The 13827-nt window shown below is 29.1% G+C and overlaps 1 protein-coding gene across 3 annotated transcripts in view; it reads left to right on the top strand.

The window, feature by feature from the left end:
• The window catches only part of LOC101238762 (uncharacterized), a 161455-nt gene extending 151669 nt beyond the window's left edge, over positions 1–9786 (top strand). For all 3 annotated transcript variants that reach the window (XM_065800743.1, XM_065800744.1, XM_065800745.1), the window contains one exon: positions 9257–9786. In XM_065800743.1, the coding sequence (XP_065656815.1) occupies positions 9257–9753 (497 nt within the window). In that variant the 3' untranslated portion in view covers positions 9754–9786. The remainder of the gene's footprint in view (positions 1–9256) is intronic.
• Positions 9787–13827: the final 4041 nt, after the last annotated feature.

Raw genomic sequence — 13827 nt, 5'->3', positions numbered from 1 at the left:
TATATAATGAGAAAAACGATGGTCCAAATACAAAATCTATTTCTATTTGATAAATATGCTTCTCCCCAAGAAATGCAAAGTAACAAAAGTTAACTTAAAGTTAACAAAAAGTAACAAAACTTAACTTATTGATTGCCTAAAGGCAATCATCAGTCATGTAATTCTAATCAAGAAACAAAAAATCGTTAAAATATAAAGTTATAGTGTAGTGTTTAGATACTAATTCATTCCTCTTATATAATAAGTTATCATTGGTGTGAGATATTATGACATACTTTTTATATAAACATAGGTTGCATCGTTTCACTGTTGGATTGTAAGATTTACAATGTTTTACAACTTTCCATTTAACTGTCTATTTTCTTTTAACCTCCAACCTTCTTTAGATGATTTAGTATCGTTTTTATATTTTTCGAAATTAAAAGATTTAGTATGGTTAGCGTATCTAAGTTTGAATGGTGTTCAATTTTCAGGTTTATTAAAAATCAGTATATAAAATGTCAATTGTATTTCACTTAGCATGTTTTGCTAAACACCTGATCTTTTGCTAGATATTAAACAAAAATTATAGTTTATTGCAGAAAAATTGACCTTTTAAACTAAAAATAAAAAAAGTTTATTTTTTTTAATTATAATTTCAAAAAAATTTTAAATAATAATTTTTTTATAAAATAATTGTTATTTTTAAAATTTTATAAAATTTTGCTTCTTTTGAGACCCAACGTGACATACTTTTGAGAAATTTTTTTTTACATAATATTAGGGACCCATTAAAATTTTAAAGGTCTTGAGGCACCTCAAGATAATTTCCTAGAACATTGATATTTTTCAAGAGTATTTCTGAAATGAATAGACAACTTTTGCACACCCAGGCTAAACGAATTGTAAAAAAAACTAAAATTCACTCCACCCTAGTAGATATGTTTTGAAATGCTTCCAATTTTAATAATCTTGGTAATAACCTAATAAAAAAGAAAGCTATTCGTTATCAGTTTCCTCTAAAATATGAAACTGATAATAAATAGCTTTCAATCTTTCATTTAAAAAAACCATTTTATAATATGATGTCCTCTACTGCTCAAACCAAGTGGTGGTAAACGAGATAAGTTATGAACATAGTTATTAATATCTACAATTAAGGGATCAAGTCGTCATTTGTTAGCTCATTTTTGTTGTAGTATAACTTCATTTTTGTTGCAGTATAACTTCAAACTTTGTTTGAAGTATAACTTCAGTTACTACTATTCAAAAAACAGTCATTTAAACATGCTACATAATTTTCAACATTTTATTTACAAGATTATTTACAATCCTGTCAATAAAAACATATGTTATCATTATGCTAGTGAAATTATTTTTTTCTTGAGCCCATTTAGTGTCTTGAATAGAAATTTTATTAGTTTTACAGGATGACTTAGATTAACAATAAATTCAACCAATTAAAGCTTTTTTTCACCGTACACAATACATGTTCATTAGGGTTATGGTAAAAAAATATTTATTGGTTTGTTGTAGGAATCAATGAATATATTAATGCTGAATAGGAAAATCGCAATTATTTTGTTCGTTTCAAAAAAAATTCCCGCACCAAAACACCAAACAACATGGTGGGTGTCATATATTATCAAAAATATTTTTCACCAAAAATATATCAAATTGGTTCTCGAAAAAAGATTTATTTCGTAGAAAGTTTAAACAATTTAAAGTTTTAAATAAAAATTAAATGTTTTCAAATTTATTGTAAAAAAATTGTAATTTTCAAGGGATTTTTTAAGCCGTTTTTTAACAATATCTTACTTAACCAGGTTACAAAAAATTGTTATTTATGAAATACCTATTTCACTTTTTTCAAATCTTAATATGATATATTTAGGACACCTACCTAGGGCTGTCAAAAAGTGTGAAAATGCCTGCTCGGGTACCCGTTGAGTGAAAAGGAGGGTACCTGTGTGTGTGTTAAAAAATAATACTTTTTATAAAAGATGTTCTTATAAACAGTCCATAAAATTTTTTAACTCAATGAGTCCACCTATTTAGAAATGTTCTTTTTCTTCAAGTGGCTTAAGTGACTAAGTGAAAAGACAAATTATGTCTTTGCCACAGCTATTTGTATTTATACAATGCTTTATGGCCTAAATAAATATGTTCAGCAAAAGAAAAAAAGTGTCCAGGTTACATATGTATTCCCTATTACGGTTTAGAAATACTAGCGTCTCAACTGTTTTGAGTCCCAAAGATGCATGTTGTCAATTGACCACATGCGCAGCAGTCAAGAAAGTGTATGCTGATGGAACTAAGGTTACATGTATGCACAGGTTCTTTGGTGCTAAAGTATCATAACTATATCTCCTTTCAGGTTTAAAAGATTTTTGTGAGAGAGTTAATTTAATAAACAAGTTAGAGAAATTTCTGTTTTACTTAAAATCAAAATACATTAGTAATAGTAATAACCATCGAGTAATAATAATATGGTAACTGAATCAGAAAGTCAGATAATAAGTTGGTATCTGAATCAGAAAGTCAAATAATAAGTTGGTAATTGAATCAGAAAGTCAAATAATAAGTTGGTATCTGAATCAGAAACTAAAATAAATTTTCGAACATTATTTTGAATGTTTTCAGAAATTCTGATGATGATAAAGTAATTGTATTTATTAAGTTTTTAACAACAAGATCTGCAAGATTTTTTTAAATACTTAAGATTGTAAAACTGTTATACTACAATTAATGGTTTTAAAGTATAAAAATGAATGAAATGAGTTTTAAACATGTAAAAATACTGTCATGCTACCTGGGCAGTAACCAACGGGTTGATACCCGGGTGCCTGTGTACACATTGACAGCCCTATAACTGCAATTGGGTGTCTTTGTGCGGGAAGCTCAAATGATAGTTTATAAATAATCAGGTCATTAAAGCTCATCACTTGTGATAACAGCAGTAACAAAATTTTGCAAGAATATTTTCAGTCATAACCATAATGTTCCTCTGTCAAGTCTGCGTTATTAGTTTATGGTAATTTGTGCAGGTATTTTGCAACTTTTAGTTTTTTAGAATTTTTTTCTTTGCTGTTAGTTAAAACAATAATAACTGGTATAAGTTTATTGGGTTTAATTTAATTTTTTTTTAAATATTTAATTTTAAAATATGCTGCATATTACCTTCACTGTTGATTTGTTGAATAAATTTTCTTATATTCTTTAAAATTATAAAATAGTGTAACCATGTTACTTATTGTAACCATTTTGAGACGTAATATAAAAAATGTAATTGGGTAAAGTCATATTGTACAGGGTTCAAGTCATTATGCATAAGTATAGAAGTATAAGCAGTTTTATACATAAGTTGAACATACTCGTTTTTAAATCAGTTTAGACAATTTTTGAAAAATTTATTTCTTCTGGTAATTCATTCCACCGACTCTCTTCATCTCTCAACACCAACTCTCTGCATCAGGATTATATAAAAAAATTTGAGTTTTGATTATTGTAGTTTTTGTTTAATATCTAGCAAAAGATCAGGTGTTTACACAACAAAACTTATGTGTCAGGTTTAACTATATGACTAGTACTACTAGAATATTATTTTAAACAATTAAAAAAAAAAATGCTTTTTCTTCCTTTATCAGTTAGTGTTCTTAAATGCATCTAATAAAGTTCTGTTAACTATATATATATATATATATATATATATATATATATATATATATATATATATATATATATATAAATAAATATATATATATATATATACATTTTTTTTATTTTGCACTATCAGAAGTGGTCATACCAATTGACACTCTCTTAGCTTTTAAAAATGAATCGAAAAAGGAAATGAAAAAGGAAATGGCTTTAAACTTTCCAGAAATGTGAAATACTGTCATAATTTAGTATGCCAAAGTTGTAGCATTCAAGTTTTAAACTTTTTTCAAAAATAACCTCTGACGGTTGTAAGGTTTACTTTTTACCAATTTTGAACAAAACGACTTTTTCAGACTTAATGCAGCGAACGGCGTGGTAAAAAAAAATATTTGGTGTGTGTATTTAGCACATAACAGTATTATTATATGCTGGGTTTCATAGTTTTCACTTGACGTTTTATAAGCATTTTTATGTTTTTTTTTTGTCTTGACAGTCGTAACTGTGACGGTTGTAAGAAATTTCTAATATTAAAAAAACAACGTAGAAAACAACGCAATTGATGATGTAAAAAAAAAAAGTGTAAATTATTGTTAAAAACCATGTAAATTAAGTTTAAAAAATGCGCTATAACTTTATCAAAGTTCTCAATTATAATTTAACAATACGGTTACACTACACAACCGGACTGTAAATACACGTTCAAAACACGTTTATACAACCTTTACAACTTTAAACCATGCTATGGTATGATAAATTTTTTTTAATAACTTTTTTGCTTAAAAGCGTTTTTAAATAGTCAAAAAAAAGAATTTTGGAGTTTAGTATTTGTTTTTATAACATTTTTCTTTTTGTTTTTCTTCCCTATTTCTCACTGAATTGCCTATATATATATATATATATATATATATATATATATATATATATATATATATATATATATATATATATATATATATATATATATATATATATATATATATACTTTTTTTTTTTTTATAAACATCTTTGCTTCCAACAAGGCTGCAAGCAGCCACTAATTAAAGTTTGAAGTTACTGAAAGAGAAAAGAAGAAGATTGTAGAGCAAGAAAACGATTGACGGACGACTTAAAGGATTGCAAATTATATGAATCAGGAAAACAAGATGAAGGAAGCGAGTTCCAAAGAGCTGATGTTCGAAGAAAAAAACTAGACGAATATGTGTTTTTGGAGCACTTAGGAACAGTCACAGAAAAAGGATGAGACTTAATTGAATGACGAGTAACCCAAGAATGAATTTTAGTAAATGGCACAAGAGACGCTAGCTCTTTAAAGCAGTGCCCATTATAGTATTTGTAGAAAAGAGAAAGAGAAGCAACATTCAGTAGATATGTTTTTTAGTAGATATGTCATTCAGTAGATATGTATTTACAGTCCGGTTGTGTAGTGTAACCGTATTGTTAAACCATAATTGAGAACTTTGATAAAGTTATAGCACATTTTTTAAACTCAATTTACATGGTTTTTAACAATGATTTACACTTTTTTTTTACATCATCAATTGCGTTGTTTTCTACGTTGTTTTTTTAATAGTTTTAGAGAGATCAAACTGTGATCAGAAGCACCTAAGGGTGTATGTGAAGAAACTGAGCACTGACTAGGATTGGAAACAAGACATAAGTCGAATAGAAAAGGTAAATGATTCGGGTTGTCAGGAAAACGAGCTGGAAAGTTGACTATTTGAGTTAGGGATTGTGAAAGGCAAAAGTTGTGGGCTTTAATGCCTACAGAGTCACTGACACTAGAGTCAAGCCATTCAGAGTGGTGAGCATTAAAGTCACCGACAAAAACTATATTAGCTGATGGATAAAGAGAGAGGGCTTGGTCAATATGATCAGAAATAATGTCAAAAAGAGTGCAGTCTTGAGATGAAGGAGAGCGGTATAGAAAAAACAGAAAGGCAATGGAGTAAAGAGGTGCTAAACGAAAAAATAGTCTGTGGATTCAAACCTAGTTTCACGACAAATGGGTAAATTCTTACAAATGTAAATGCCCAGGCCGAGCATGTGACTATTGGAGTCTTTAGGAACTTAAGGAAGATAACTATCAACACTATGATCACAAGATGAGACAGCCGAACTCGAATTAGTCTCACAAAGAGCAAGTAGGTTTAGTGAACTCTGCAAGATATAAGACTCAACAGAAGAAAAGTTACTTTGAAGGCCACGAATATTAGTGAATGATAGGTTTAGAGAACTTGGTGATGATGATGGTTTTTTGTGTTTTATAGTTTTTGGTACTTTATTCATTTTTAAATTAGATTGAAGAACTTGACTCAAGCATAGATAGTATTCAGAACACTGTTTAATAGCCCACGCAATTGCCTCATAACTAGGGCTCCAAATGTGGCCTCCGCAATGCACACCAAAAGTACAAACAGGGACACCATCCCTGTGCAACATGGCACTGTTAATACTTTGATATTTTTCAGCTGTTGATGGAATCAGCCTCTCTGAGAGCTACCACTGAGTTCGGGAAACCTGACTACCTGCCGGCGTCAGAACCATAAAACTGATTTTTAGAGCTGTACCCTCATTAAGAGATAATAGAATAAGTTGCCTGATCATATAAACAGAGACACAAGCAAAGCCTATGCATTGAGTCAAGAAGATCCAGCATTTAACAACCTAAACTGGAAACAATGCATTAAAAATACATCTACGTTAGCCTAATAGATGAATAAGCAGTGAGAGGATGGTCAACAGATAGAATCTGCTTACCCTTTAAGCCTTTGGCTAGGAGGCCTTCTACAAGACAGTAGCCGGATGCATCTAAAATCTGCCCAAGATGAGTATTTTTATCGAGAAATCATCTCTAGCCTTTACTCACCCAAGAATCCCAAGGCTGGGGGTGTTTTAAGTCGGAGTTGGCATCTCCTAACCTTTGCCTAAAAAGAGGTATCCTACAAGGCAGCAGGACATGAAGCAAATTGTACTGGGTTACATGTTACCAGTAGCAGGATAACCTGAGCTGACCTGACTGAGTTGTATATATATATATATATATATATATATATAAGTATCCAGAAGTTTCCAGAAGCATACAGAAGCGTCCAGAAGTTTCCAGAAGAAGCATCTGGAAGCATCCAGTAGCATCCAGAATATCCAGAAACATTCAGAAGCATCCAGACGCATCCAGAAGCTTCCAGAAGCATCGAAAAGAAGCATCTAGATTCATGCAGAACAGATTCACACAGGTTCATTTTACTATATAAGAGACATGTAAATCGACATGCAATTCAGTCAGTATATGGAGGTCAATTAGTCAGTATTATCAAGACAGTTTATCGAAGTGAGTTTTATCAAAGTGTTTTATCGAAGAACATCAATACAAGATGTGAAATACAACAAGTGTTTCATTACATCAATACAGCCCACATCCAACCAAGACGTTGTGTTCCACAGAGCATTATTGTATCAACACAAGGTAAATGTAACACGGTAAGCCTTGAGAAGCGTGATTATTTATTTTTATTATTTTTATGACTTCAAGTGCAAAAATGGCTCCCGACAGTCTTGGATTGGAACTAAGAAATAAAATATTGGCGATTATGTAAATGGAATGTCACAAAAAAGTATTTGTGATAAATATGGCGTGAAAAAATGGACCGTATCAAGATTATGTTCCAAATATTGTTCTACAGGCAAGTTGGCAGCAGATAACAAAGGTGGAAGACTGCGTTCCACCACTTGTAGAGAGGATTCTATGATCGTCAGATCCGTCAAGACGAGTCCCTGGATATCATCAGTCGAGATACAAAAGCAATTAGAGCTGCCTGTATCGGACCGAACAATCAGACGACGTGCTGTTGAAGCCGGATTGTTTTCTCGTCGCCCTGCAAATAAACCGCTGATTTCACTAAAAATCCAGAAGAAAAGACTCCTGTTTGCTACTTCTCATATTGACTGGAATGTGCAGAAATGGCGAACTGTCTTGCTCAGTGATGAATCGAAGTTCAACATCATTGGGAGCGATGACATTTGCCGTGTACGTCGACCGGGCGAAAAACGCCTCGATTTACGTTACTGCCATAAGACCATGAAGCATGGTGGAGGCAATGTAATGGTCTGGGGGCGTTTTTCTACTAACGGTCTAGGTCCAATACATTGAAAAGATGGAATAATGGACCGTTTCATGTATAAAAATATCCTGAAAGATGTTATGTTACCTCATGCTGAATGGAATATGCCAATAAAATGGGTTTTTCAGCAAGACAACGATCCGAAACACACTGCAAAAGTAGTCAAGCAGTGGTTTCAAGACAACCACCTATCGGTAATGGATTGGCCACCTCAATCTCCGGATCTCAACTCTATCGAGAACCTGTGGGAGATCGTCAACCGCAGAATTACTCGTAAAGGTGTTCGTAATAAGGATCAACTGTTTGAACAAATCCAAAAGGCTTGGGCAGCAATTCCACAAAGTTTCATTGATCACCTGATCGAATCTATGCCTCGAAGATGCAAGGCTGTGATCGACAACAAAGGATTCGCCACGAAATATTGATACCAAAATACAGCTTGGTCATCATTTTGTCGAGTTGCACTTGTTTTGTCCAGAAGGAAATCAACTTTTTTTAATACTTTTGATTAATTTATTAATTTTCGTGTACAAATAATAAACTTTGTGATGAATAAAACTTGAAGAACTTTGTCTCTAAACAGTTACATAGTTTTTTCTCTAAATTGAAAAAATGCTGCACTCTTATATAAGAAACTAAATTAGCATTATTTGGTTGCACTCGTTTTGTCCGATACATAATATAGAAGAAACATGCTTTTTTTTTCTCGATATATCATTTTTTCTCTATATATCTTTTTTCTATATATATCATGGAGAAAAGAAAGCATGTACATAGAGTAGGAAAAACCCACTATTAATAAACAAATGAACCATGTAAAAATGACAAGTTGAATCTAGTTTCTTTTAACATTAAAGGTTCTTTTATCTTTTTAAAACATTTCATGGATTATTTAATTGCATTTTTATTTTATTTTTTATTTTAAGGTTTTAATTTTTTATTACAAGGTTTTAATTAATTCAACTTAATTTTACTAAATCAATTTAAGCATTTTAATATATTTTAACTTATAATGGCTATGATATAGTCGAAACATGTATTTTATAAAATAAATGATTTTAACAAAAATTAAAAAAATTGTCTTATTTATTAGTATTTACTCATTTTGTGCTGAAGAGAAACTTTGGAAATATTTTTATATTTATATATATATATATATATATATATATATATATATATATATATATATATATATATATATATATATATATATATATATATACACATATACATATATATGTACATATATATGTAATACATTTATAAATATATATATATATATATATATATATATATATATATATATATATATATATATATATATATATATATACACATATACATATATATGTACATATATATGTAATACATTTATAAATATATATATATATATATATATATATATATATATAAAATATATATATATATTTATATATTTATATACTGATTAATTGATTGATTAATTTTGAGTTTTGTTAAATATTTAATATGCTTTCCAGGATTGTTAAGTTTGGATAATAAAAAAAACACAAAAAACGTACCGTTAAATATTAATTGTAAGCAATTGCAACCTGAGTCATCGTTAATATGTACATCTGAAAATCTGAATGACTGCGGCTTTGTTAGTAAGGTGTCTTTTCATGAAAATACACTTATGGAACAAGATGACGATGAGATTATGAGTAAAATACTTGAAAAATTTGTTAGCTGTTTAATTTTGGTACATAATCGAAATATTTTAAAGACAATAAGATGTTGTGAACGTGTAGAGAACGAGGCGAAAACGATACGAGTTGGTTATAATGCCATGTCGAGAACGAAGTGCATTGGGAATAATGTTATGTCGAAAACGAAATTTGTTGACAATAACGTGATGTCGAAAACGAAACTTGTTGACAATTATATCAAATCAAGAACAAATTGCTTTGACAATAATGAAATATTGTTACAAAAACAAAAACCGATGCTATACAAAGATCGCAATTATATTAATTGATTATATAAATATAGGCTATTAACCTTAAGAATACACTCTATGTTTTTTATTAAATATTACTTAAGGCGAGATTAAGCATAGAAAAAATTAAGTTATTCTCAGGCTTGTTCTTAATTTTGAATAATATGTATTTTATATGAACTTTATCCCGTATCTTTTTTAATCTAAAATGACGCCTACAATGTTGTAAAAAGCATTTCTGGGGAGATTCACCTTTACATATTATTTAATTAACGATGGTGTTTACTTAAAAATAGGGGGTATAGTGCATTGCAGTGGATGTTACTTTAATTTCACTATAGAACTATTGAGTTGGTTAAAGGTATCAGAAGTTTTTTTTTAAATTACCAGAATGTTCTGGGAGCTTTATGAAGTTTCCACTATTTAAATGTTTATATAGGACGTGAAATGGCCTATCTAGATTGATTAAATTTTTGCAAGTCTGACCCATATACGAATGACTAATGAAGTTGGATTTGAAAAGCTGAAAGCAGCTAATCAAAATCGAACGAAGAATAATTACGTACTGAACATTTGTTTTAAACTAAGTTCGGATTTATATGCATTCATGGTGCTAAATATTACGCTTTTGTACAGTATGGAAAAAGACTAAATGCTTTTAGATGACACTGCAAATAAAATAAAATAAAATATTTTAAGAATTTTTTATTTTAAAAATAATAACAAACCTTTATTAAAAATAAGTTATATAAAATAAAAAATGAATTATATATGCTTACATTTTATATAATTTGTAAAGTAAATTAAAAGTAATATATATAAAGTAAGTAAATTTACTTATATTTAACAATAACATTGACAGGATCTTGTACAAAAGTAATGCAAAAAAGTAAAACTTTAAGTCACTAACATTTAGTATGCCGCAACATTTGATCTGCGCGGTTTTAGGTATTTTTTTACATCGTAATATAAGCAAATTATACTTCCGTTACAAAAGATTATATTTAAGAATACTGCTAAAATAAATTTAATAGAAAAAATAACACTGAGTGAAAAAAGAAGAAACAATTGAAAATAATAAATTTAGAAAGCATTAGTTGAATATATTATAAAGGACTTGTTAAGATTATATTGTTAAAGGGAACTCGTAGAAGACTGAATAAGACTTATTATCGAGAACCTTGAGGTATTACGCAAGATACACATAAACATTGTGATTCAAGATACACATAAACATTGTGATTCAAAATACACATAAACATCGTGACAAATATTTTAAATATTAAAGTGATAAAGTTATGTATTGTTTTTTCTAGTTGTATTATGATTTGTGTGTGTGTTTTTTTTTTCTTTTTTTTTTTTTAAAATGTTTTGTAGAAAGATATATAAATCTCACGTTGTTGATTGTTTTAGTTTAAATTTTGATTTATATGTGAACTAGAGCAATTCTATGTATATAACATAACTATATCTATAATAAGAACAAGATTTTTAAGTTTTGATTTTAAAGAAAATAAATTGTCAGTAAAAGTAATTAAGGTGTATTTCGGAATAAATTTGTTATATAAATAGGGGCCGCGATAAGAGATAGAGAATTAAGAGTTTTTTTTTTTTTCGGGGTAGTATAAAGTTACCAGTTGTAAATAGATAAAGTTACCAGTTGCTCTAGTGTTAAAATTATTGGTAATTGAATGGAAGAAGTTTTTTGTGAATAGTGAAGGTACTAATCCCATTTTATATTTTAGCATAAATAGTATATTAGCATAGATATTGATTTGATAAATGTTTAGCGCTTTCATTTCTTTTAATAGAGTATTTAGTTTTTTGTACGTTTATTAATAACTTGTTAGCACTGAACCATGTATTAAGTTGCTGAAGCTCAAGATTGACTTTGTCAAAAAGGTCATTGATGGAAGAAGATGAGTAAAACAGATTTGTATCATCTGCGAACATAATGAAATCAAGATTTGTAAAGGCTTTAGAAAGGTCATAAATGTATATATAAGGAAAAACAAGGGGGCAAGAATTGATTTCTGTAGAACACCAAATTTTATTTTTATAAGCTTTGAATTAGAAATATCGTCGATTATGACACATTGTTGTCTGTTATTTAAATAACTGGTGAACCATATAATGGTTTTGTTTTTTATACCATATTTTTTCATTTTTTCAATCAGAATTTTATGGTTGACCGTATCGAAAGCTTTTGTAAGGTCAGCAAAGACTCCCAACACAAACCGTCCTTTATCAAAAGATGAGCTGATGTTGTTCACAAGGTCTATGATTGCATGCTCCGTTGAATAAGTATTTTGCAAGTGAAAAAAAAATCGGGAAGTGATCTAATATGTCTATTTTAAAAATTCCTGTTTTATGAGATGCATCTAAAAATGGTTTGGTAATATATTATCTATGGCAGTAATTGAAGTTAAAGTGACTCGTGTGGGTTTATTTATCAATGGGAGTATACCGTGCTGAGATAAATTATCAAAGAAGGTTTTAGTATTGACGTGTTCTTTGTATTTTAAAAAGTCTATGTTCAAGTCTGCAATGCATAATAATTTTTTTTTTTACTCTTAGTTTTAATAAAAATTTGATTTAAATAGTCAGAAAATTTAATAAAATTGCTGTCAGGGGGTCTGAAGCAGGTAGTTACTAGAATCTTTTGCTTTTTGTGAATAATTATTTCAATTGTAAGAGCCTCACAGTCTGAATCAGAAATCGTTTTTTCTAAATCATTCCGAAATACGCTAGAATTTCTCCTTCTCTCGATAGTATTTTTCTTTCAAAAGAAATTTTTTTGTAATTAGAAATATGAAAATTTGATTTTTCATATTTCTAATTGCAAAATGTGTATGACCGAAAAATCTTCATTACATGATTTAAATTGGGTTTTTAAAGTATCAATATCAAAATATTCTGTATTACAATATTTTTCGTTAAATATTTTTTTTCCCGCATGATAAAAGTTATGCGGTAATATATTATTTGTAGTTTTAAAGTTATCAGAGTAATGGGTTTCAAAGTCAATTGATTCGTAAACCATTATGTCAGTTTAATAACTTTTTAACTACAAAAATTGCGGCTTTAACACATCACGGCTTTACACCTCGCGGCTTTACATCTCGCGGCTTCACACCTCGCGGATTTCCTTTTTTACAAAGTTCTTTAACGAATATATTTTCATATTTGATAATAGCGTATTTAGCTTCTTTGCGAAATCTTTTAACATCTTCCCATTACTTTTTCCTTATATCTAGTGATTCATTTGCGTAGTCTTCGTTGATGAATATCCCTTTAGCTTTGAGTTTTTTCGCTAGTGTTAAAACTTTATTTTTATTTTAAAAGTCTTATAGTTTAACAATTACAGTTTTTGGAGATTTATCGTCTTTTATTTTCCCGACACGGTGAGCTCTTTCAATAGTTATGTTATCCAAGATTCCTAGCTTATTTCTAAATATATCTCTATATTGATTTGCACAATCATTCCAAGTTTCGTTCGGCAGCTCAGAAAATCCATCAATCCTTAAATTTTTTCGGCTTGAGCGATTTTCAAAATCAATAATTTTTTTTTTAAATTGCTTATTTCATCGGCCATCAAAATGTTTGAATGTGATAATTTGTTTAAAAGGTTTCTTCCTGAAAGTGATACTTTCCTTCATATCGGTAACGTCTTTTTCAATTATTTCAATCTTTGCTTTATTTTTATTAAATTCGTATTCCAGTTTGTCATGTCGATCTGTTATTATTTTTAAATTCGCACCCATTATATCAGTAAATATTTTTTATTGATTTTTTAAATGTAATACAGTTTTATTTAAAACATTTTATATTTGTTCTTCTAGTTTGGTCGTTATGAGTTTTTCTATATTTTTCATCGTAACATCCATATTTTTTTAGAAAATAATAAGTAGGTGTATAAACACGTCTTGCTCGTTCAATGCCGCAAACAAAAAAACAACAGGAAAGAAACAAGGTAGTTAGCAGAAGGCGCATCTATCCATAGGAGACTCACGTAGGGTAGTTATTTAAAAGGAAATTAATTGGCATAATTGTTAGTTCTTTTTTACAAGTTTTTGCGTAAATGTAATTTATTATTTATGCCACGGTTTAATA

This window comes from Hydra vulgaris, chromosome 07, assembly GCF_038396675.1.
Source record: "Hydra vulgaris chromosome 07, alternate assembly HydraT2T_AEP".
Lineage (NCBI taxonomy): Eukaryota > Metazoa > Cnidaria > Hydrozoa > Anthoathecata > Hydridae > Hydra > Hydra vulgaris.
Note: the sequence above shows the minus strand (reverse complement) of the source record. Positions and strands in the feature narration are given on the sequence as shown.